This window comes from Pristiophorus japonicus, chromosome 3 (genome assembly GCF_044704955.1).
Source record: "Pristiophorus japonicus isolate sPriJap1 chromosome 3, sPriJap1.hap1, whole genome shotgun sequence".
Taxonomy (NCBI): Eukaryota; Metazoa; Chordata; class Chondrichthyes; family Pristiophoridae; genus Pristiophorus; species Pristiophorus japonicus.
The window spans coordinates 239,881,102-239,906,531 of record NC_091979.1 but is presented as its reverse complement, the minus strand read 5'-3'; the positions used below and the strand labels follow the sequence as shown (position 1 = coordinate 239,906,531).

General features: G+C 47.4%; 1 protein-coding gene across 1 annotated transcript in view; it reads left to right on the top strand.

The window, feature by feature from the left end:
* Positions 1–876: 876 nt before the first annotated feature.
* LOC139255526 (uncharacterized) overlaps positions 877–25,430 on the top strand; it is a 170,795-nt gene continuing 146,241 nt past the window's right edge. The window contains exons 1-3 of the mRNA XM_070873948.1: positions 877–1,023; positions 8,341–8,397; positions 12,963–13,115. Coding sequence (XP_070730049.1) covers positions 877–1,023; positions 8,341–8,397; positions 12,963–13,115 — 357 coding nt within the window. The remainder of the gene's footprint in view (positions 1,024–8,340; positions 8,398–12,962; positions 13,116–25,430) is intronic.

Below are 25,430 nucleotides of genomic sequence, written 5' to 3'. Positions count from 1 at the left end.
CTTTTTAATACCTACCTCTTTGACCAAGCTTTTGGTCACCTATCCTAATATCTTATGTGGTTTGGTGACAAATTTTGTTTGATAATCGCTCCTGTGAAGCGCCTTGGGTCGTTTTACTATGTTAAAGCTGCTATATAAATGCAGATTGTTGTAGTTTTAAGCTGACCAGGTTGCCTCGCTGTCCTCTGGGAGGGTGGTGTGAGACAAGAGAGAGATGAACCTCCATCTGTCGAGGTGCTGCCCATTTCTCCTGGATCCTATGCCCCTGGGTAAATGTACCTTCTCTGCTGGTGTCTGCATCTGGACTAACTGTCTAAAATCTTACCTCTCTTAATCTCAGGGGAAAATATGTACATCTACGTGACACATTTATCAATGGCTGCTACAGCCATACAATCTTAATGTCCTTTCTCTCTCTGTCAGAGATGCACTTTTTGATTTTACAGAGGCACCCATCTACATATACCGCCTCATCATACGCAGTTCCTCGGAATCGAGGAAGACTTGCTTCCACTCTAAAAATGAGTCCTTAGGTGGCTGAACTGTCCAATACGAGAACCACAGTCCCTGCCACAGGTGGGACAGATAGTCGTTGAGGGTAAGGGAGGGTGGGACTGGTTTGCCGCATGCTCTTTCCGCTGCTTGCGCTTGTTTTCTGCATGCTCTCAGCGATGAGACTCGAGGTGCTCAGCGCCCTCCCGGATGCACTTCCTCCACTTAGGGCGGTCTTTGGCCAGGGACTCCCAGGTGTCAGTGGGGATGTTGCACTTTATCAGGGAAGCTTTGAGGGTGTCCTTGAAACGTCCCCTCTGCCCACCTTTGGCTCATTTGCTGACCACACTCGATCAGCACTGTTGGGCGGGCCACATTGTCCGCATGCCAGATACGAGACTCCCAAAACAAACGCTCTACTTGGCACTCGTTCACGGCAAACGAGCTTACATATACCAGACAAAGAGCTACTGCACATTCTATGACAAAGAGTGCTGTCTGAGACTGAGAACTCAAGGTTGGGACCTCAAGGTCATAAGCACCATCTTGTATATCCTTAATTTCCAAAGGAGACTCCCTCAGTTCTATTGACCAATCTGAGTGACGTATGTTTTAGAGTTCAGCCCCTATGATATCGATCCCCTCACACAGACCTTTTGATAGCCCTGATGACCTCCAACTCAATGAACCCCCGGTAACTAGACATGCCCGGTCACTCGCTGCACCTTTAGTTTCCTGGGTCTTTGCTCACAAAGGGGTTATGCACAGGTCTGGATAACAACAACAACAACAACAACAACTTGTGTTTATGTAGTGCCTTTAATGTAGTGAAACATTCTAAGGTGCTTCACAGGAGTGTTATAAGGCAATAATTAAATTTGACACCGAGCCAGATAAGAAGGTGATCAAAAGCTTGGTCAAGGGGTAGGTGATCAAAAGCTTGGTCAAGGGGTAGGTTTTAAGGAGCGCCTTGAAGGAGGAAAGAGAGGGAGGGAGCTCCGGAGCTTAGGGCCCAACCAACAGAAGACACAGCCACTAATGGTGGAGCGCTTAATCAGGGATGTTCAAGAGGGCAGAATTAGAGGAGCGCAGAGATCTCGTGGGGGGTTGCGGGGCTAGAGGAAATTACAGAGTTAGGGAGGGGCGAGGCCATGGAGGGATTTGTAAACCAGGATGGGAATTTTGAAATCGAGGTGTTGCTTAACAGGAGCCAATGTAGGTCAGCAAGCACAGGGGTGATAGGTGAAAGGGACTTGGTGCGAGTTTGGACACGGGCTGCCGAGTTTTGGATCACCTCGAGTTTACGTATGGTAGAACGTAGGATTTCAGCCAGGAGTGCATTGGAGTAATCAAGTCTAGAGATAACAAAGGAATGGATGAGGGCTTCAGCAGCGAATGAGTTGAGGCAAGGGCAGAGATGGGCCATGTTACGGAGGTGGAAATAGGTGGTCTTAGTTATGCCGTGGATATGTGGTCGAAATCTCATTTCGGGATCAAATATGACACCAAGGTTGCGAACAGTCTGGTTCAGCATCAGACAGAAGTTGGGGAGAGAGATGGAGTCAGTGGCTGGGAATGGAGTTTGTGGCGGGGAGTTGTTGTTGTTTAATTAGAATTGGCCTTTTATTTCCATTCCGTCTGACTACTTGACTCCGATTTTGAGGACACATTTAATACAATTCATGGGGCATTTTGTTTCCTGTAAGGAGAATGCCATCCGTCGAGAAGATTTAGTAAAAAACTCTTGGCCGGCCACCGGTCTAAACAAATGTAGAATGTTTAGGATGGGTGGCTGTTGACTGGAGGTCCGTGTGTTGGGAGCTCTCGTAATAAGAGCAGGTTTAATGTACGCGTCTCCGGTGCATCCTTTCGAGAGCTGAACGATGCCCGCATTCAAATCTTTTGATGTGGCTAAGGTTACATAATTGATTTGGCATCAAGCCAGCCAGCTGTAGGCTGACTTCTGGATTATGTATCTATTCTGATCCCAGCCGCTCAAACTGCTCTCCCTAAGATATAAATGAACACTCTAACTTGCAAATGCGACAGTTTGCTTGCCAGGCAAAGGATGCGACGTGAATGAGTTTGAGCTTGAGGGGAATTTCTTTATAATATGATCAACTGTTCGATTGTGCTCATAAACTGAATGCTACAAAAGGCAGTTTGGATCGCAGCTTATTACTGTTTCAGTGCCTAGGGACACACATGCTAGCACTTTGATTTGCGCACTCTCGCTCTTTACTTTCTGCCGTTGCTCTTGCTTTCTTTGGTGGATGAATCTGTTTGCTTGGTTATTTTTCCTAACTAAGCTTTCTTTTTCTCCACAGTGTGGCAGCTGTAATGTACGCACCTGTGAGGATGCTCACGGGTTTGTGGAGCTGTTAAGTTGCGAGTGGCTTAGTCAGTCACATGATGTTCACAAGACTCAATAAAACCCCAGCCAGTTGGATTTGGGGGATCCACGATGAGGCAGGTGGTTGTGAGCCTGGTGGATAAACTGATAACTTGTAGTGTGATTATTAAACCTTTTGCTATTAAACCAACTTGTTCTTAATAGTAATGTGTTGTGATGAATTCTTAAGCAGAAAACCTATGAAGCGAATGCATTACAATAGCCTCTCAGCAAAGGCTGTGCCGATTAATTATTTCAAAGAGAAGATGTGTGTTGTGTCTTGTGAGGAACCAGGCTATAGTTTGCAAGCTTGCCTTGGTTGGCAACATCTGGCTGGCATTCTTGCGTAGTGCCAAGGGAGTGCTGAATTGTCAAAGGTGACGTACTTCAGATGGGATGTTAAACTGAGGCCAATGGGTTCAATTAGACACGAACGATCCTCATCACAATTTGAAAAGAAAAGGGTTATGCTCCCCCCTTGACTGATACCATCTAAAGCAGATTCACTTGTCATTTGTTGCTTGTGGGGGACCTCAACGTTTGCAGACTGGCTACTTTTTACCCACATAAAATAATGTCTGCACTTAGAGAATAATTCATTAGATATGAACCACTTTGAGACATGTTGAGATGTGTGATTGAGATGACATAAATGGAAATCATCTTTCTTTTCTCTTTCGCTCTCTTTCTCGCGCTCTCTCGCACTCATTCACTCTCATAAGATCATAAGAAATAGGAGCAGGAGTTGGCCATACGGCCCCTCGATCCTGCTCCGCCATTCAAGATCATGGCTGATCTTCAACCTCAGCTCCACTTTCCTGCATTATCCACATAATCCCTTGATTCCCTTAATATCCAAAAATCTATCAATCTGTCTTGAATATATTCAACGACTGAGTCTCTCTCTCTCTCTTTCTCTCTGTCTCTATCTCTCTCTATCTATCTCTATCTATCTCTATCTATCTCTATCTCTATCTCTATCTCTATGGAGGGCAGTTCAGCAGGTTGAATAATGGAGATGTGAGGAGGAATGAATATTCCAGAGTTCTGCACCATAACCTTTGGAGATCAGCGAGTATTTATGCATGCCTTTATTACCCTCAGCACGTTAAATAAATGGGGTAGTGTCTATGACTGGGAAATTCCTTGACGATGCTCTTGCACCACCAGAGTTACTTTGCTGGAAGCGAGAGGAATCCCAGTTTCTGCCAAACTTGAGCTTTAACGAAAGAAAGAAGGAAAGAAAGACTTACATTTATATAGCGCCTTTCACGACCGCCGGACGTCTCAAAGCGCTTTACAGCCAATGAAGTGCAGTCACTGCTGTGACTAGATCAAGTGTGATCTAGCGCTGCATTTTCTTATTATTTGCCAAATGAACACATCATAATAAGAAAATTGAAACAGCAGGTGACTGACCCTGTTTTGCCAATCCACCTGCTTGTCAACCAATGAGTTCTGACAAAGGGTCATCGACCCGAATCGTTAACTCTGTTTCTCTCTCCACAGACATAACCTGACCTGTTGAGCGTTTCCAGCATTTTCGTTTTTTATTTCAGCATTTCTACAATCTTCTTCTTTGATTCTTTGTAACTCCATGCAATGCGCAAGTTTTACTTGTCATTTAGTTGGTTTTGCTTTCATATTTTTGCACTTCAAAGTAATTCAATGCTGGCGAATGTGTTTGAGAGAGGCGATGGAAAGTGCTGTATCAGTGCAAATATTTCCTCATTCAAAGTCAACCTTGAAAGGTTAATATTCTAGGAATTGGGCGGTAAAAGTGGCAGACAAAACTGGAAGAAGGGACTTGACGATAGATGCTGAGAGGTTGTTTCCCCTGGCTGAAGTGTCTAGAACCAGGGGTAGACCATTTAGAACTGTGATGAGGAGGAATTTTGTCACTCAGAGGGTGGTGAATCTTTGGAACTCTCTGCCCCAGAGGGCTGTGGAGGCTCAGTCTTTGAGTATATTCAGGGCTGAGGTCGATAGATTTTTGGAGTCTAGAGGAATCAACGGATATGGGGATCGGGCAGGAAAGTGGAGTTGATCAGCCATGATCTCATTGAATGGTGGAGCAGGCTCGAGGGGCAGCATGGCCGACTCCTGCTCTTATTTCTTATGTCTTAAGGCTAAAGGAAGCCAAACCCTACAACCCTGGAGCAGAAATGGTTAAGGGGAGATTTAATTGAGGTGCTCAAAATCATGGAAGGGTTTTGAGTAGAGTAAATAAAGAGAAACTAAAGAGAAGGGTCGATAACCGGTGGACTCAGATTTAAGGTCATTGGCAAAAGAGACAGAGGTGAGATGTGATTCTTTTCTTATGCCGTGAGTTATTATGATTGGGAATGCACTGTCTGAAAGGGTGATGGAAGCAGTTTCAATAATAACTTGCAAAAAAAACTTGCATTTCTAATGCGCCTTGCATGACCATTGGAAGTCCCAAAGCGCTTTACAGCCAATGAAGTACTTTTTGAATTGCAGTCACTGTTGTAATGTAGGAAACACAGCAGCCAATTTACGCGCAGGAAGCTCCCACTAACAGCAATGTGATAATGACCAGATAATCTGTTTTTATTATGTTGGCTGAGGGATAAATATTGGCCCCAGGACACCGGGGATAATTCCCTTGCTCTTATTCGAAATAGTGCAATGGGATCTTTTATGTTCACCTCAGAGAGTAGACGGGGCCTCGATTTAACGTCTCATCTGAAAGGGGGCCCCTCCGACAGTGCAGCGCTCCCTCAGTACTGCCTCTCTGACAGTGCAGCGCTCCCTCAGTACTGCCTCTCTGACAGTGCAGCGTTTCCTCAGTACTGCCTCTCTGACAATGTAGCGCTCCCTCAGTACTGCCCCTCCGACAGTGCAGCGCTCCCTCAGTACTGCCCCTCCGACAGTGCAGCGCTCCCTCAGTACTGCCCCTCCGGCAGTGCAGCAATCCCTCAGTACTGCCCCTCCGACAGTGCAGCGCTCCCTCAGCACTACACTGGAGTGTCAGCCTGGATTTTTGTGCTCAAGTCCCTGGAGTGGTACTTGAACTCACAGCCTTCTGGCTCAGAGGCATGCGTGTGTGCTACCCACTGAGCCACGGCTGACCAAAGATAATTGGGGAGAATGCTATCACATTGTGTCATCATCTGACACACTCTTCCTTTTCATGTGGAAGTTTGAACAAAGCTGAATTCAACCGCTCGAGCCTGTTCTGCCATTCAATGAGATCATGGCTGCTCTGCATTTTAACTCTATCTACCCGCTTTGGTTCCGTAATTCTTCATACCCTTACCCAACAAAAATCTATCTATCTCAGTTTTTAGATTTTCAGTTAACCCCCAGCCTCAACAGATTTTTTAGGGAGAGAGTTCCATATTTCCACTACCCTTTGTGCTTCCTGACATCACCCTGGAAAGGCCTGGCTCTAACTTTAAGGTTAATGTCGTCATGTTCTTAGAACATAAGAATTAGCAGCAGGAGTCGGCCATTCAGCCCCTCGAGCCTGCTCCGCCATTCAATAAGATCACGGCTGATCTTCTACCTCAACTCCACTTTCCTGCACTGTCCCCATATCCCTTGATTCCCTTACTATCCAAAAACCTATCAATCTCTGTCTTGAATATATTCAACGACTGAGCCTCCACAGACCTCTGGGGTAGAGAATTCCAAAGATTCACCACCCTCTGAGTGAAGAAATTTCTCCTCATCTCAGCCCTAAATAGCCGACCCCTTATCCTGAGACAATGCCCCCTAGTTCTAGACTCCTCAGCCAGAGGAAACATCCTCCCTGCATTTACCCTGTCAAGCCCTGTAAGAATGTTGTATGTTTCAATGAAATCACTTCTCATTCTGAAGACAGAGGAAATGGGATAGATCTTAAACAGCACCATACATCCCTTTTTATCGTCTATACTCAAAAGGAATACTAGTTGAGTCTATGCAACCTACTGAGACCTGCAGGCTCTCCTGTGGTAATCAATAGTCGAAGCTCTCACCTAAAGATGACCATTTGAGTAATTCACTGGTGGGCTACCAACACCTGTACAGTTGTATCCCAGTAAGGGTTGACACCCCATCCACCAGCTTCAACATTCACTCCCTCCACCACCGGCACACCATGGCTGCAGTGTGTACCATCTTCAAGATGCACTGCAGTAACTCGCCAAGCCTTCTTCAACAGCACCTCCCAAACCCGCGACCTCCACCACCTAGAAGGACAAAGGCAGCAGGCGCATGAAAACACCACCACCTCCACGTTCCCCTCCAACTCTAAGCGAATGTTTCCACTGATGGGAGAGACGGGAACTAGAGGGCATAATCTTAGAATAAGGGGCCGTACATTTAAAACTGAGATGAGGAGAAATTTATTTTCTCAGAGGGTTGTGGAATTCGCTGCCTCAGAGAGCTGTGGAGGCTGGGTCATTGAATATATTTAAGACAGAGATAGACAGTTTCTTAACTGATAAAGGAATAAGGGGTTATGGAGAGCGGGCAGGAAAGTGGACCTGAGTCCATGATCGGATCAGCCAAGGTCGTATTAAATGACGGAGCAGGCTCGAGGAGCCGTATGGCCTACTCGTCCTATTTCTTATGTTCTTATAAGTCACACACACCATCCTGACTTGGAAATATATCGGCCGTTCCTTCATTGTCGCTGGGTCAAAATCCTGGAACTCCCTCCCGAACAGCGCTGTGGGAGCACCTTCACCACACGGACTGCAGCGGTTCAAAGCGGTGGCTCATCACCACCTTCTCAAGGGGAAATTTGGGACGGTCTTGCAGCAATGCCCACATCCCAGGACAAAAAAAAAGTTAGCTGCTCCGGAAGATGAGAGGATAAAATTGGGAGATTTTGAAGTGGGAATACTGGATCCAGGTTTATGCCATGATTACCATCCTAGTCGGCAAACATGAACTTGACAGATCACTCTCTTTTTCAACCCCTATTCCCCCCCCAAAATAGCTCCTTTGTATGTCCACCAATCTATTCAGATCCAGTTTCAAATCCCCTCCCTATCTCTGTAATCTCCTCCAGTCCCACAACCCCCCGAGATGTCTGCGCTCCTCTAATTCTGCCCTCTTGAGCATCCCTGATTGTAATCGCTCAACCATTGGTGGCCGTGCCTTCTGTTGCCTAGACCCTAAGCTCTGGAATTCCCTTCCTAAACCTCTCCGTCTCTCTTTCCTCCTTTAAGACACTTCTTAAAGCTTACCTCTTTGACCAAGCTCTGTCCTAATATCTCGTTATGTGGCTTGATGTTGGATTTTGTTTGATAAAGCGCCTTGGGATGTTTTACTAGTGAAAGGTGCTGTATAAATACAAATTTTTGTTGTTGAATGTTGATGTGATATTTTTTCTTTGTTTTTAGCTGTAAATGTCACCTTGTCCTGAACAACCTAATTCTATAGATGCTGCTTGAAAGATGAAACCTTTGTATTGATCCTTCTAATCTGCCTTTTTCTTCCAGCGACAGAGAGAAAGAAGAAAATTAGAAAAAGGAAAAAGCAATGAAGACAACGAACAGGTAAAGAAAGGCTGTAGTGTAACCAACTCTTCCAGTCGAATTTAGGAATTAAGTTTTAGTAATTTACTAAATTATTGCTTCCTTTTATCCTATCTTCTCTCCTGTTTGCCTGAAGTCCGTTGACTCTTCCACCAGGTTTCTCAGTTTAAAAGAAAAAGTAAGCTATTGTCTGCTGAGCATTGCCTGGGGAATGTAACTAATGTCAAACTGGTTTTAACAATAAACTAACTTCCACATATAAATCCTTCCTTTCTTGAGGCCGTCTTAGGTAAATGACAGAATGGTCGATGTGGTTCAAATAATATTTTGCTGGGTTTTAATATTTTCAGATACAACAACGCAGCAGGATAAGGGAGGGCTGGGCTCAGAGCAGTGAGGGCAAATTTCGGGATAAGTGTCAACTGTAGCTCAGTGGGTATCACTCTCGCCGCTGAGTCCGAAGATCATGGGTTCAAGTGTCACTCTTGGAACTTAAGCACATAAATCTAGGCTGACGCTCCAGTGCAGTGCTGAGGGAGCGCTGTACTGTCGGAGGTGCCGTTTTTCAAATGAGACGTTAAACCGAGGCCCCGTCTGCTCTCTCAGGTGGACTAGGCCTGTATTCACTAGAGTTTAGAAGAATGAGAGAGGATCTCATTGAAACGTATAAAATTCAGACAGGGTTGGATAGACTGGATGTGAGGAGGATGTTTCCCCTGGCTGGGAAGTCTAGAACAATGGGGTCACAGTCTCAGGATACGGGGTAGGAAATTTAGTACTGAGATGAAGAGAAATTTCTTCACTCAGAGGGTGGTGAACTTGTGGAATTCTCTACCACAGAAGGCTGTGGAGGCCAAGTCACTGAATATATTTAAGGAGGAGATAAATAGATAGATTTCGAGACACAAAAGGCATCAAGGGGTATGGGGAGAAAGCGGCAATAAGGTGTTGAGATAGAGGATCAGCCATGATCATATTGAATGGCGGTGCAGGCTCGAGGGACCGAATGGCCTACTACTGCTCCTATTATCTATGTTTTTATGTTTTACAATCCTATGGCACTATTTCAAAGAAGAGCAGGGGAGTTATCTCCGGTGTCCTGGGCCAATATTTATCCCTCAATCAAAATCATTAAAAAAAACAGATTATCGGGTCATTATCACATTGCTGTTTGTGGGAGCTTGCTGTGCGCAAATTGGCTGCTGCATTTCCCACATTACAACAGTGACTGCACTCCAAAAAGTACTTCATTGGCTGCAAAGCGTTTTGAGACATCCGGCGGTCGTGAAAGGCGCTATATAAATGCAAGTCTTTCTTTGTTTAAGTGAGGGCAGGATTCAGAGCTGTGAAGGGCAAGTTTAGGATATACAATCGACAACCACTTGCATTTATATAACCACCTTTTTTTTTAATGTAGAAAAATGTCCCATGGCATTTCACAGAGGGCACAATGAGACCAAGGCGATATTTGGAGGGGGTCACCAACAGCTAGGCCAAAGAGATTGGTTTTAAGGAGAGACTTAAAGGAGGTGAGGGAGGTGGAATTATGGAGGGATTTAGGGGGGAGCATTAGTGTAGGGAGAGGGTAATCAAGAAACGAAGTGGGTTCAGACAAGGTTGATTGAGGTCACCCTTGGACTAATTCAAGAAAGATGAGTCATGATTGGGGGATGGGGGTGGGCAGTGGGCCCTTGCAGCATGGGTTTTAGGGGTAGGAATGTACTTTGGGGGGTCGAAGTTAGAGCCAGAAGGGGCTTAGACAGTAGGAGGGGAAGGTTGAGGGAGAGAGAGTTGAAAGATGGCAGCAGATAGCCAGAGGAAAGGATTGTTTGGGGAGCACTCCCTAGGGAGCTGCTATCCCATTCGCCATCTTGGAAGGCTCTGTTGGGCAGGCCACATTGTTCGCATGCCTGACGCATGACTCCCAAAGCAAGCACTCTGCTCGGAACTACACGGCAAGCGAGCCCCAGGTGGGCAGAGGAAACGTTTCAAGGACACCCTCAAAGCCTCCTTGATAAAATGCAACATTCCCACTGACAGCTGGAAGTCCCTGGCCAGAGACCGCCCTAAGTGGAGGAAGTGCATCCGGGAGGGCGCTGAGCACCTCGAGTCTCATCGCCGAGAGCATGCAGAAAACAAGCGCAGGCAGCAGAAGGAGCGTGCGGCAAACCAGACTCTCCACCCACCCTTTCCTTCAACCACTGTCTGTCCCACCTGTGACAGAGACTGTAATTCCCGTATTGGACAGTACAGTCACCTGAGAACTCACTTTTAGAGAGGAAGCAAGTCTTCCTCGATTTCGAGGGACTGCCTATGATGATGATGAATTCAAGAAACCACCAAGGGACGAGTGGAACGATAGTAATCAGGATGGTTGAGGGTGCCTTCATTCAAATGCACCTTGAGATCCTCTGCTTTGACCTTGGATTTGGCCGGGTCCAACCCACACGGTGCGGGGGCTCCCGGGAGACAACGGGACACCCAAAAGGTGGGTTTCTCGGCTGTAATGTATGCACCTGTGAGGATGCTCACAGGTTGGTAGAGCTGTTGAGTTGGGAGTGGCTTAGCTTGTCACATGATGTTCACAAGACTCAATAAAACCCCAGCTACTTGGGTTTGGGGGATCCATGATGACCCATGCAGTTGTGAGCCTGGTGGATGAACTGGTAATGTGTGTAGCGTGATTGTTAAACCTCTTGCTAATAAACCAACTAGTTCTTAACAGCCAATGCGTCGCTATAAATTTTTAAGCAAAGAACCAACCGGCATGTTGTGGAAAGGACGGGTTACTCGCCTGGGAGTTCAGCCTGATCCAGTCACGAGGGAGGGAACACAGACCAGTGGGCCACAGGACCAGGTGGGTGCCGAGGGGAAGCACCCCTGCTCCTCTCGGCCCACAAGGATTACTCCCCGAGGCTGAGGCTGCCCTTGCTGCAGCCACTGGGAACCCCAAGCCCTTGAATCCCCAACCGCCTGCAGTGAAAATCAGGTTAAAGTGGAGGCTTCGGTCCTCATTATAATATGTAAATTGCCATTGGAGGAATCGAATACTTGTGTCACCTCGTGTCAGCATGAAGGATTTCTAAATCAGAGTGGCAAAATGCAGAGTAAAGCTCTTGGTTTGTCAGAACTTGTTTGCTAACCCATGGCTTAGAAGAGGTACTGTTTGCCTGGTGAGTAATTCAGGGACATGATTACAATCTTATGGCACGGTTTTAAAAAATGTTTTATTTGATCACAGGATGTGGGCGTCACTGGCAAGGCCAGCATTTATTGCCCATGAGAAGGTAGGTGGTGGTGAACCGCCGCAGTCTGTGTGGTGAAGGTGCTCCCACAATGCTGACTTTGTTACAACGGAGTGTCTTGTTAGGCTATTTCAGAGGGCAGTTAAGAGTCAACCACATTGCAGTGGGTTTGGAGTCACATATCGGCCAGACCGGGGTAAGGGTGACAGATTTCCTTCTTTCTAGGTCATTAGTGAACCAGATGGGTTTTTCCGACAATCCAGTAATTTCATGGTCATGGTTACTAGCTTCTTTTAAATTCCAGATTTATTTAATTAACTGAATTTAAATTCCGCAGCTGCCATGGTGGGATTTGAACTCGTTTCCCTGGATTACTAGTCCAGTAACATAACCACTATGCTACCGTATCCTACATCCTGTTCAAACACTCCTGGCCAGCATTTCTTCTTCAAACAACAATGTTTGTGGGATTGCTGCGTGTTCTGTGCAAATTCTTCTGACGCAGTGCCCCGGAGTCGAGGATGACTTGCTTCCACACTAACATGAGTTCTAAGGTGACTGATGAGTCCAGGATCTACAGACTCTGTCACAGATGGTGATTGGAGGGACGGGTGGGTGGGGTACTTGACTGTCGTGAGCTGCTTCTGCTGTTTGTGCTTGGCTTCCGCGTGCTCCCGGCGAAGAGACTCGAGGTGTTCGGCGCCTTCCCAAATGTTTCTGCTCCACTTTGAACGGTCTTGGGCCAGGGATTTCCAAGAGTCAGTGGGGATGTTACATTTTTTCAAGGAGGCTTTGAGAGCGTCCTTGAAGCATTGTCTCTGCCCTCCTGGGACTCGCTTGCCGTGACGGAGCTTGGAGTAGATCGCTTGTTTCGGGAGTCTAGTATCGGGCATGTGGACAATGTGACCCATCCATCGGAACTGATCGAGCATGGTCAATGCCTCGATGCTGGGGATGTTGGCCTGGGAGAGAACACTGACGTTGGTGTGCTTATCCTGCTAATGGATTTGCAGGATTTTGCAGAGGCAGCATTGATGGTACTTCTCCAGTGCTTTGAGGTGCCTTCTGTATGTTGTCCATGTCTCTGAAGCATATAGGAGGGCGGGTATCACTGCTGCTCTGTAGACCATGAGCTTGGTGCCGGGTTTGTGGTCCTGGTCTTCAAATACTCTTCCAGTAGTGTGAAAATAACCTGCAATAGTCAATCCACTTCAGAGTAATTCCTTGAACACAAAGCGCGTTGGGACTTCTCTGAGAGGTGCGATAAAGCACGGTTTAATGCTAGCCTTGTTTTCTTCTAATGGTTTATGGAATTGAGCACGAGAACCTTTACGTTTGTAGGAAGATGAAGACAGCGATAGTAATGAGGAGATGGAAGAAACAGTTAAAGTACAGAATGCTGCGGAGCTTACAGAAGGTGGGAAGAAGATGTCACCGCTACTGGGCGTCTTTGGAAATGGAAATACTACACTGACACCATCAACAGTGGATGAGGTACAAACTCAAAAATCTCGGCTACTTTATCACCGGGTCTCTTTACAATCAAGAACATTTGATCATTTTAAAATAGCGATTGAGTTATTTTGGCCATTTCGAGGAAGAAAAAAAAGTTGTGTTCAAAGCAAAATATATTCTCATTTCTTTTTCTCAAAAATGGGCATTGAGCCAATATGTGATTAAAGTGATGATGAGCTTGGCTTTAGAAGCTGCTTCGCTAAAGACCGTAACCAATTAGCAATAAGTTAGCCACTTCACGGTATCTCACACCCATTGTGTTGGGAGGTCATAGAATTATAGAACAGTACAGCACAGAAGGAAGCCATTCGGCCCATCGAGTCTGCGCCGGCTCTTTCGAATAGCAACCCAGTCAGTCCCATTCCCCTCGCTATTTCCCCATATCCCTGCAATGTTTTCCTCTTCAAATATTTATGGAATTTTCTTTTGAAGGCTACTGTTGAATCTGTATCCATTACCCTATCAGGCAGTGCTTTCCAAATCCTAACCACTCGTTGCGTAAAAATGTTTTTCCTCATGTCGCCTCTGGTTCTTTTGCCAATCACCTTAAATCTGTGCTCTCTGGTTATCGATCCTTCCATCAATGGGAACAGTTTCCCTTTATTTACTCTTTCTGAAACCTTCATGATTTATTATTAGGAAAAACTGATACACAGGCAGTCACGTTTTTAAACAACAACAATAGCTTGCATTTATATAGCAGCTTTAAGGTAGTGAAACATCCCAAGGCACTTCACAGGAGTATTATGAAATTAAAAATTTAACACCGAGCCGCATAAGTAGAAATTAGTGCAGGTGACCAAAAGCGTGGTCAAAGAGATAGGTTTTAAGGAGTATCTTGAAGGAGGAAAGAGAGGTAGAGAGGTTTAGGCAGAGAATTCCAGAGCTTGGGGCCTAGGCAACAGAAGGCACGGCCACCAAAGGTTGCACGATTATAATTAGGGAGACTCGAGGGCAGAATTAGAGGAGCGCAGACAGCTATGAGGGCAAGCTTTTACCAGGCTTTGAAGTAAGGTAATGTTACGTATGGAGAAAGAGTCAGACTGAACACTGTGAGCTCAAAGTAAAGTGTGACCTTAGTCTTTAATTGCAGGTCTCCAGAGTGCCTCTCCAACCTGTGAGGCCTCCTTAAATACCTGTGCTCCCAAGGGATTATGGGATTCCTTGGGATTCCAGGGGATGAGCCCTCTGGTGGCTGTACAGAGTAAATACAAGTCCACATATATAACAACACTCCGCCCTGCCCCCCGCCACCCCCAAAGTCACTAGTGTAAGTATTTACAATGTGAGTCGATCTGGGGCCCTTCTTGCCCTGGTTGATCATCTTGGTGTGAAAGCTGGTGTTGTTGGACCCTCGCTTGGCTGCTGTGCAGCTGGCCTTGCTGGGCTGCCTGGTGTGTTGGGTCCTGCTGGGCTGCCATGGATGATTGGTTCTGCTTCGTGGTCAACCGTGGTGCTGGTTGCCACTGGTGTGTATGTTGGGGGATCAAAAAAGGTAAGGTCCAAGGTGGGTTGCTCAGGATAGTCCGTAAATCTGAATTTGATTTGGTCCAAGTGTTTCCGGTGAATGAGTCCATTTGAAAATTTGACCCGAAACACCCTGCTCCCCTCTTTGGCCATGACAGTGCCGGGAAGCCACTTGGGACCTTTGTCCATAATGCAATACAAATACAGGATCATTGATTTCAATCTCGCATGACACATTTGCGCTATCATGGTATGTACTTTGTTGAAGCCGCCTGCTCTCTACCTGTTCATGCAGATCAGGGTGAACTAACAAGAGCCTAGTCTTAAGTGCTCTTTTCATGAGCAGTTCAGCAGGTGGGATCCCAGTGAGCGAGTGGGGTCCCGTGCGATAGCTAAGCAGGACTTAGGATAGGCGAGTCTGCAGCGAACCTCTTCAAGCTTTGCTTGATGGTTTGCACTGCTTTCTCTACCTGACCATTGGACCCTGGTTTAAATGGGGCAGATGTGATGTGTTTGATTCCATTACGGGTCATCAATTCTTTGAACTCAGCACTGGTAAAACATGGCCCATTGTCGCTCACCAGGCCTTCGGGTAAGCTGTGAGTGGCAAACATGGACGCAGGCTTTCAATAGTGGCAGCAGACATGCTAGCCGACATAATCTCACATTCAATCCACTTGGAATACGCATCTACAACCACAAGGAACATTTTACCCAAGAACGGGGCTTCATAGTCGACGTGTACCCTAGACCACGGTTTGGAGGGCCAAGACCATAAACTTACCGGCGCCTCCCTGGGTACGTTGCTTAACTGCAAGCATGTATTACATCTGTGAACGCAGGACTCTAAGTCCGCATTGATACCAGGCCACCACAGGTGGGATCTGTAAAGTCCTGTCCCCTCAGTACAGATTCACACGAGGCATGTAGTGAAGTCAAGGTCACTCTGGACCTGCACCTTTATTTCACAGCTCTGGAATGCTGCACTTGCCTGAGACCTGTCCTTATATACCTGTCTCTTGCAAGTGCACCCCTGGTGGTAAGGTATGCTGGTGGTTACAGGTCATATCTTATTACAGTCATGTATAGCATGTTAGGATACAGTTATATATAATAATGTAAGATACATGACATCACCCTCCCCCAAGGCCTTATAGGTTCAGTCTCTCAGGTGGTCTACGCTCTCGCGTGGAGCGTCTGAGTTGTGGTTCGGTTGTTTGCCTTGGTGTCTGTTTTTCTTTGGGTGTGGTTGCTGGTATCTCGCCTGGGCTGTCTGTTTTGATTGGTGTGATTGTTGTTGACTCGCCTGGGCTGTCTGTCTGTTGGGATTGCCCTTTCCTCAGGTTGTTCCCTCTGTCTGTCCACCAGGTGTGGTGCGAGTTCCACATTGTAGTCTGCCTCTGGTTCCGCAGTGTTGTTGGTAAATCTGCTTTTGACTTGGTCGACATGCCTCCGACAGGTTTTGCCATTGTCCATTTGTACTACCAGTCGCCTGTTTCCTTCCTTGCCCGTTACTGTCCCTGCAAGCCATTTGGGACCCATGCCATAGTTTAATACAAACACTTTGTCCCCTATCTCATTCCACCTCCCCCTTGAGTTTCTGTCATGGTACTCAGTCAGCTTACGGCGCTTTGCCTCAACGATTTCGTGCAAGTCTAGGAGGATTAATGAGAGCCTTGTTTTTAAAGTTCTTTTCATCAACAGTTACGCGGGGGGGAATCCCAGTCAGTGAGTGCGGATGAGATCTGTATGCCAGCAGCAGTTGCGACAGGCGAACCTGCAGTGTAGGACCTTGGATTTTAAGCATACCTTGTTTAATGATTTGCACTGCTCTCTCCGCCTGGCCGTTGGAGGTTTGAACGGTGCCGTCTTGACGTGATTTATGCCATGGTCAATTATAAAGTCTTGGAATTCTGCGCTGGTGAAGCACGGACCATTGTCACTGACCAATATGTCAGGGATTCCGTGCGTTGCAAACATGGTTGCGAGGCTCTCCACAGTGGTGGAGGTTGTGCTCGAGTTTAAAATGGTGCATTCGATCCACTTTGAAAATGCATCTACAACTACGAGGAACATTTTGCCCATGAATGGGCCCGCATAGTCTACGTGCACCCGCGACCACGGTTTGGTAGGCCAGGGGCTCAGTGGAGCCTCCCTGGGGACATTGCTGAGTTGGGCACAAATGGTGCACCTTCAGACGCAGAGCTCCAAGTCCGCGTCAATAGCAGGCCACCAGACGTGGGATCTGGCTATGGCCTTCATGAGAACGATCCCCGGGTGCTTGTGGTGGAGCTCCTGGACAAATGCCTCTCTGCCTCGCAGAGGCATGATTACTTGGCTGCCCCACATCAGGCAGTCTGCTTGTGGTGATAGCTCATGCATGCGCCTGTGAAAGGGTTTTAATTCCTCGGGGCAGGCATCGCGAGCCTCTGCCCAGTCACCGGTTAGGACACATCTTTTTACTAAGGCTAACGTGGGGTCGCTGGCCATCCAGGCTCTGATTTGGCGAGCCGTCATGGGCGAACCTGTGGACTCAAAGGCATTGATTGCCATGACTATCTCACAGTCCTGTTCGTCAGACCCTTCCGTGGTCGCCAGGGGTAGCCTGCTGAGTGCGTCGGCACAGTTGTCTGTGCCTGGTCTGTGCCTTATGGTATAGTCGTAGGACGCCAGCATGAGTGCCCACCATTGAATTCGCGCCGAGGCGTTGGCGTTTATTGCCTTGCTCTCGGATAGGAGGGACGTGAGGGGCCTGTGGTTGGTTTCTAACGCGAACATGGCCCCGAAAAGGTATTGGTGCATCTTTTTGACACCGTACACGCACGCGAGCGCCTCTTTCTCTACCATTCCGTACCTGTGCTCCGCTCGCGAAAGTGACCTGGAGGCATAAGCTATGAGTTGTAATTTGCCCGCACTATTTGCCCGCTGACGCATCGCATGTGAGAACTAGCTTTTTACCTGGGTCAAAGAAAGTCAAAACACTTCTGGAACACAGATGGTTGCGTGCCTTATTGAAGGCGCGTTCCTGGGCATCCCCCCAAAACCAATCGCACACCTTCCTGAGTAGCACGTGGAGAGGCTCCAGCAGCGTGCTTAAGTTCTGCATAAAGTTCCCAAAGTAATTGAGTAGCCCGAGAAAGGCGCGCAGTTCTGAGACATTCCGGGGCCTGGGTGCCAGGCGAATTGCTTCTGTTTTGGACTCTGTTGGGCGGATTCCATCAGCGGCAATCCTTCTGCCCAAAAATTCAACCTCGGGTGCGAGAAACAGGCACTTGGATTTCTTGACTCGTAGGCCTACCCGATCCAACCGCTTTAGTCCTTCGTCCAAATTACGGAGATGGGAGTCGGTGTCCCTGCCCGTGATAAGTATGTCGTCTTGAAATACAACCATCCCCGGGATGGACTTGAGCAGACTCTCCATGTTGCGTTGGAATATGGCAGCTGCCGACCTGATGCCGAATGGGCATCGATTGTACATGAAAAGGCCTCGATGTGTGTTGATGGTGGTGAGTAGCTTGGATTCCTCGGTCAATTCTTGCGTCATATACGCAGATGTGAGGTCTAATTTTGAGAAAAGTTTACCTCCAGCCAATGTGGCAAATAAGTCCTCTGCTCTGGGCAGCGGCTACTGGTCCTGTAGGGAGACTCTGTTTATGGTAGATTTGTAGTCCCCACAGATTCGTACGGATCCATCAGGCTTCATGACTGGGACGATGGGACTTGCCCAGTCGCTAAATTCCACAGGTGATATAATGTCTTCCCGCAGAAGCCTGTCTAGTTCGTGTTCAATCTTTTCCCTCATCACATAGGGTACAGCTCTGGCCTTGTGATGGACCGGTCTAGCATCCTGTGTGATATAGATTTTGACTTTGGCCCCTTTGAAAGTGCTAACACCTGGCTGAAAGAGATGTTCAAATCGCTTTATAACTGTTGAGCAGGAGGTCCGTTCCTCTAATGTCATGGCATGGACATCATCCCATTTCCAGTTTAGTTTTGCCAGCCAGCTTTTCCCCAGCAGTGCTGGGGGGTCTCCGGGGACAATCTACAGGGGAAGTCGGTTCACTGTCCCTTTGTGTGTGAGAGCGAGCATGGCGCTGCCGAGGACTGGTACGATTTCTTTGGAATAGGTCCTTAGTTTGGTGTCGACCCTTGTGAGTTTTGGTCTGTCTCTTTTATGCGGCCACAGTTGTTCAAATTGTTGAGCGCCCATGAGAGATTGACTCGCTCCTGTATCCAGCTCCATGTTGACAGATATCCCGTTGAGTAGGACCCTCATCAGTATAGGAGGCATCCTGTTGTAGTAATAGCAGCCATTGATCGTGTTGACCCGCTATACATCGGTGTCCCGGGTACTGTTCCCACCATCTTCTGGTCCGCTTTCCGACCCATCCGATTCGTATACCAGCCGAGCTGCCGTTTTTTTGCATATGCGGGCCAAATGCCCTGTATATTCACAATTTCTGCAAACAGCCTGCTGAAATTGACATCCCCTTGACAAGTGCCCACCCCCACACCTCCAGCACAGACCTGTTCCATTGTTCAAAGTATTCCCAAAGAATGAGCTGCGTCTGGCTGATCTCTCTTGAGCTTCTCTCAGTTTGTAGTTGATTGCTTGCATTGTGGGTTGATGAGGTGTGAACGGCCGTTCCTGTGGCCCTTGATGGCTTCTGCCTGCTGTCGAGAGCCTGTTCTCCCGGTTTTGTCTGTGTGTGGGGGTAGCAGCTTGTTTAGTGCTGTGAACTTCTTGTTCCGATATTTCGTTAGTTGTCGTACCTGCATTGTAAATCAACCTCGTTTCTTCTTCCCCTACCAAGAATGTCTGTGCAACCAGTGCTGCTGCCTCTAAGGTCAGGTTCTTGGTCTCTATGAGATTTCGGAATATGCCTGCGTGGCCTATTCCTTCAATGAAAAAGTCTCTCAGCATTTCTCTCCTCAGTTCATCGGAGAACTCACATAAACTCGCCAACCTCCGAAGTTCCGCCACGAAGTCGGGTATGCTCTGGCCCACACAGTGTCTGTAGTTGTAGAACCTGTGTCTGGCCATGTGTAGGCTGCTCACTGGCTTCAGGTGGTCTCTTACCAGTGTGCTCAATTCTTCAAACGACTTGCTTGCTGGTTTCTCAGGTGCCAACAGATCCTTCATTAAAGCGTATGTTTTCGAGCCACAGCTGTTCAAGAGATGGGCTCTTCTCTTGACTGCCTTATCGTCGCCTAACCAGTCTTTGGTTACAAAGCTTTGCTGGAGCCTTTTTATAAAGTCCTCCCAGTTGTCTCCCGCATTGTACTTTTCATCTGATCCATTGTTCGCCATTCTGTGGATTCTGTAATCCCGTAACTCGTCGCCACTGTAAAGTCCTGTCCCCTCAGTACAGATTCACACAAGGCATGTAGTGAAGTCAAGGTCACTCTGGACCTGCACCTTTATTTCACAGCTCTGGAATGCTGCACTTGCCTGAGACCTGTCCTTATATACCTGTCTCTTGCAAGTGCACCCCTGGTGGTAAGGTATGCTGGTGGTTACAGGTCATATCTTATTACAGTCATGTATAGCATGTTAGGATACAGTTATATATAATAATGTAAGATACATGACAGGATCTGTCTATCTCTTTCATCATTACGGTGTCTGGGTGGGTACCGGAGGTTATTGATGAAGGTGTCTCTGCCCTTCTTGGGACCATTACTCGATTGCTCCACAGAAGGCAGTCTGCTTGTATGGACATTCCATCTTTGCGCCGCTGGAACGGCTTAATCTCTTCCTGCATTTCCACTGGGATACTGGACCAGCTCCCGTGAAACACACAGCTTTTGACTTGAGATAATAAGGGGTCCTGGCTTGTCCAGGTTTTGATCTGCCGGGCAGTGACGGGTGATTGCTCACTCTCAAATGCTTGCATAACCACGGCTAGATCTGCGGACTGCGCCATTTCCACCCGCGTGGTGGGCAATGGCAGCCTACTGAGAGCATCGGTGCAGTTTTCTGCGCCTGGCCTGTGGCGGATGGCGTAGTTGTATGCGGACAACATGAACGCCTATCTCTGGATGTAGGCCAATGTGTTGGTATTTATCCCTTTACTCTTGGAAAACAGGGATATAAATGGCTTATGGTCAGTTTCCAATTTGAATTTTAGCTCGAACAGGTATTGATGCATTTTCTTTACCCCATTGACACACGCTAACGCTTCTTTCTCAATCATGCTGTAGGCTCTCTCAGTCTTAGACAGATGCCTGGATGCATAAGCAACCGGTTGCAGTTTCCCAGAATCATTAGCTTGTTGCAATACATACCTGACGCCATATGACGACGCGTCACATGCTAATCCCAAACGCTTACATGGATCATACAACACAAGCAATTTGTTTGAGCATAACAATTTTCTCGCTTTTATAAAGGCATTTTCTTTGTGTTTGGGGCAAAAGCCTTCATCCCCTTTTCGTAGTAAAACATGCAGTGGTTCTAACAGTGTGCTAAAACCCAGTAAGAAGTTACCAAAGTAGTTCAGGAGTCCCAGAAACGACCGCAGCTCCGTCACATTCTGTGGCCTCGGTGTGCTCTTGATTGCCTCCGTCTTTGCGTTGGTGGGCCTGATGCCATCCGCCGCAATCCTCCTTCCCATGAACTCCACTTCAGGCACCAGGAAAATGCACTTCGAGCATTTTAACCTGAGCCCCATGTGGTTGAGTCGACTAAGAATCTCCTCCAGGTTCTGCAGGTGCTCGACTGTGTTCCGACCTGTGACCAAGATGTCGTCCTGGAAGACCACGGTGTGCGGGACCGACATCAGTAAGCTTTCCATGTTTCTCTGGAATATCGCTGCTGTTGATCAGATTCCAAACAGGCATGTGTTATAAACAAAAAGACCTTTGTGCATGTTGATGCAGGTGAGGGCCTTCGATGATTCCTCCAATTCCTGCGTCATGTAGGCTGAAGTCAGATCCAGCTTCGTGAACGTCTTTCCTCCCGCCAGCGTTGCAAAGAGGTCGTCGACCTTTGATAGTGGGCATTGGTCCTGCAGGGAGAAATGATTGATAGTTACTTTGTAATCGCCACAGATTCTGACGGTGTCGCCTTCCTTGAGGACAGGAACGATCGGACTGGCCCACTCGTTGAACTTGATCGGTGAAATGATGCCCTCTGATTGCAGCCGATTTAGCTCGCTCTCTATCCTTTCTCTCATCATGTACGGTACTGCTCTCGCCTTGTGATGGATGGGTCGCGCCCCGGAATTAGGTGGATCTGTACTTTTGCTCCTTGGAATTTCCCAATGCCCGGTTCGAACAGCGAAGGAAATTTGTTTAAGACCTGGGCACACGAAGTGTCGTCAGCAGGCGATAGCACTTGGACGTCGTCCCAGTTCCAGCGTATCTTTCCCAGCCAGCTCCTGCCGAGCAGCGTGGGACCATTGCCCGATACCACCCAGAGTGGCAGCTTGTGCACCGCTCTATCATAGGAGACATTTACGGTCACACTGCCGATTACATGAATCAGTTCTTTTGTGTAAGTTCTTACTTTTGTGCGAACTGGAGTTAAGACTGGCCTTGAGGCCTTGTTGCATCACAATCTTTCGAAAGTCTTTTTGCCCATGATGGACCGGCTTGCGCCCGTGTCCAGCTCCATTGACACTGGAAGTCCATTTAGTTCAACATTCAGCATTATCGAGGGACAATTCGTGGTGAATGTGTGCACCCCATGTACCTCTGCCTCCTTGGTCTGAGGCTCTGGTTCGTCGTGATCCTCCGTGGATCTGTCCCCCTCTGCAACATGGTGGTTTGCAGGTTTAACAGGATTTGCAACTTGCCTGCACACTCGTTCGAGGTGCCCCATTGTTCCACAGCCGTTGCAAACGTACCCTTTGAATCGGCATGAATGGAAATGATGATCAACCCCGCAGCACCAACAAGGTGTTAATGGTTGCATTTATCACCCTTGATGGTGGACTCTGAGTCATCTACGGACGTGCAGCTGCAGGTATGTCCTGCAGGTTACGATTCGAAAACAACATCACTTTGTTCACAGTACTTGTAGCAGCACTTGTGTGCTGAGAGATTTGCTTCGTATTGTCACTGATGGCAATGAACGCCTGGGCTATCGCTATGGCCTTACTCAAGGTTGGGGTCTCTACAGTCAAAAGTTTGAGAAATATTGTTTCGTGGCCAATGCCAAGTACGAAAAAGTCTCTGACCATGTGCTCCAAATGTCCTTCAAATTCGCAATGTCCTGCAAGGCATCTTAACTCAGCGACATAACTCGCCACTTCCTGGCCTTCAGACCTTTTGTAGGTGTAGAACCGGTACCTCGCCATCAAAACGCTTTCCTTCGGGTTCAAATGCTCTTGGACCAGTGTGCACAAATCATCGTACGATTTCTCTCTGGGTTTCACTGGAGTGAGCAGATTCTTCATGAGGCCATACGTTGGTGCCCCACAGACGGTGAGGAGGATCGCCCTTCGTTTGGCAGCGCTCTCTTCCCCATCTAGCTCATTGGCCACGAAGTATTGGTCGAGTCGCTCCACAAAAGTTTCCCAATCATCTCCCTCCGAGAATTTCTCCAGGATGCCCACTGTTCTCTGCATCTTTGGGTTCACTATCTGTATCTCGTCACCAGTTGTTATGTATGGAGAAAGAGTCAGACTGAACATTGTGAGCTCAAAGTAAAGTGTGACTGTAGTCTTTTATTGCAGGACTCCAGAGTGCCTCTCCAACCTGTGAGGCCTCCTTAAATACCTGTGCTCCCAAGGGATTATGGGATCCCTTGGGACTCCAGGGGATGAGCTCTCAAGTGACTGTAGAGAGTAAATACAAGTTCACATATATAACAGGTAATGAGAAGTTATTTTGTTTAAATCAAACAAGATGATATTTGTAAGTGTAGTGTATATGTTATTTTGTACTATTATGTAAAGATAAGTTGTAGTGATTGAATTAAGTTGCTGTGCACATTCACTTGCTGGGAGATAGAGCAGCTTAATTATTTTTATTTGGCCTTGTGTTACCAAATGTTTCCCTGTTAAGGGAAGGTCGTTTCTGACTAACTAACTTGATTGAATTTTTCGAGGAAGTAACCAGGAGGGTCGATGAGGGAGGGCCGTTGTATGACGTAGTGTATATGGATTTTAGCAAAGCTTTGGACAAGGTCCCACATGGCAGACTGATCACGATAGAAACAGAGTTAATGTTTCAGGCCGATGACCCTTCTTCAGAACATTTTCCAGTTCTGTCGAATGTTTCTCTCTCCACAGATGCTGCATGACCTGCTGAGTATTTCTAGCATTTTCTGTTCTCATTTCAGATTTACGATATCCTCAGTATTTTGCTTTGTGTATCCAAACTTCTAACATCAGTTCTAAAGGTTGTGGATTCCTGTTTGGTCTTTCAGTCTCAAGTAATTTTATTTTGTTGTGGTCTCCTCCATCCATCACAAAGTCTTGTCTTGTCTTCTTTGGGTTTTAGTCTTGATTACAAATGTTGTTCTAGTTTGAACTTGGTGACAATAATCCAATAATTTCACCAATTTTCCTCTGCAAAATGGTCCTGGAGTCGAGACACTGAAAGAATTGCATTTATATAGCGCCTTTCACGGCCACCGGACGTCTCAAAGTGCTTTGCAGCCAATGAAGTACTTTTTGGAGTGCAGAAACTGTTTAATGTGAGAAACCAATCTGGCAGCCAATTAGTGCACAGCAAGCTCCCACAAACAACAGTGTGATAATGACCAGATGTTCTGTTTGATGATGAGGGATAAATATTGGCCCCAGGACACTGGAGATAACTCCCCTGCTCTTATTCAAAATAGTGCCATGGGACCTTTTAAATTCACCTGAGAGAACAGACGGCACCTCCAACAGTGCAGCGCTTCCTTAGCACTGGGAGTGTCAGCTTAGATTTTTCATATTCAAGTCTCTGAAGTGGGACTTGAACCCACAACCTTCTGACTCAGAGGTGAGGGTTCTACCCACTGAGCCACTGGCTAAGACTGAAGGTCTGTGCAGCTTGTACAGTATAAAGCAGTCAGTCAACATTTAACTGGATTCCGTGGAGGGAAAGAGAGACAGATGGCCAAAAATAATCTCATTCATCATCATTCATTAGTAGACAGTTCCTCGAAATCGAGGAAGACTTGCTTCCACTCTAAAAGTGAGTTCTCAGGTGACTGTACAGTCCGATACGGGAATTACAGTCTCTATTAAGGTGGGACAGAGAGTCGTTGGAGGAAAGGGTGGGAGGGATTAACTTGCCGCATGCTCCTTCCGCTGCCTGCGCTTGATTTTCGCATACTCTCGGCGATGAGACTCTAGGTGCTCTGCACCCTCCCGGATGCTCTTCCTCCACTTAGGGCGGTCTTTGGCCAGGGACTCCCAGGTTTTGGAGGGGATGTTGCACTTTATCAAGGAGGCTTTGAGGGTGCCCTTGAAACATTTCCTCTGCCCACCTGGGGCTCGCTTGCCACGTAGGAGTTCAGAGTAGAGCGTTTGCTTTGGGAGTCTTGTGTCGGGCATGTGGACGATGCGGTCCGCCCAATGGAGCTGGTCAAGTGTGGTCAGTGCTTCACTGCTGGGGATATTGGCCTGATCGAGAACACTGACGTTGGTGCATCTATCCTCTCAGGGGATTTGTAGGATCTTGCGAAGACAGCGTTGGTGGTATTTGCCCAGCAGTTAAGTCAACCTATGGCCCAAGCACCCAAGGCCCCACCCCACTGCTGGCCAAGAACGGGGAGACACTCATCAAGGACACCGAGGCAGTCAGGGCCCGCTGGAAGGAGCGCTTTGAAGATCTCCTCAATCGAGACTCTGCCTTTGACACGAGTGTCCTCGACTCCATCCCGCA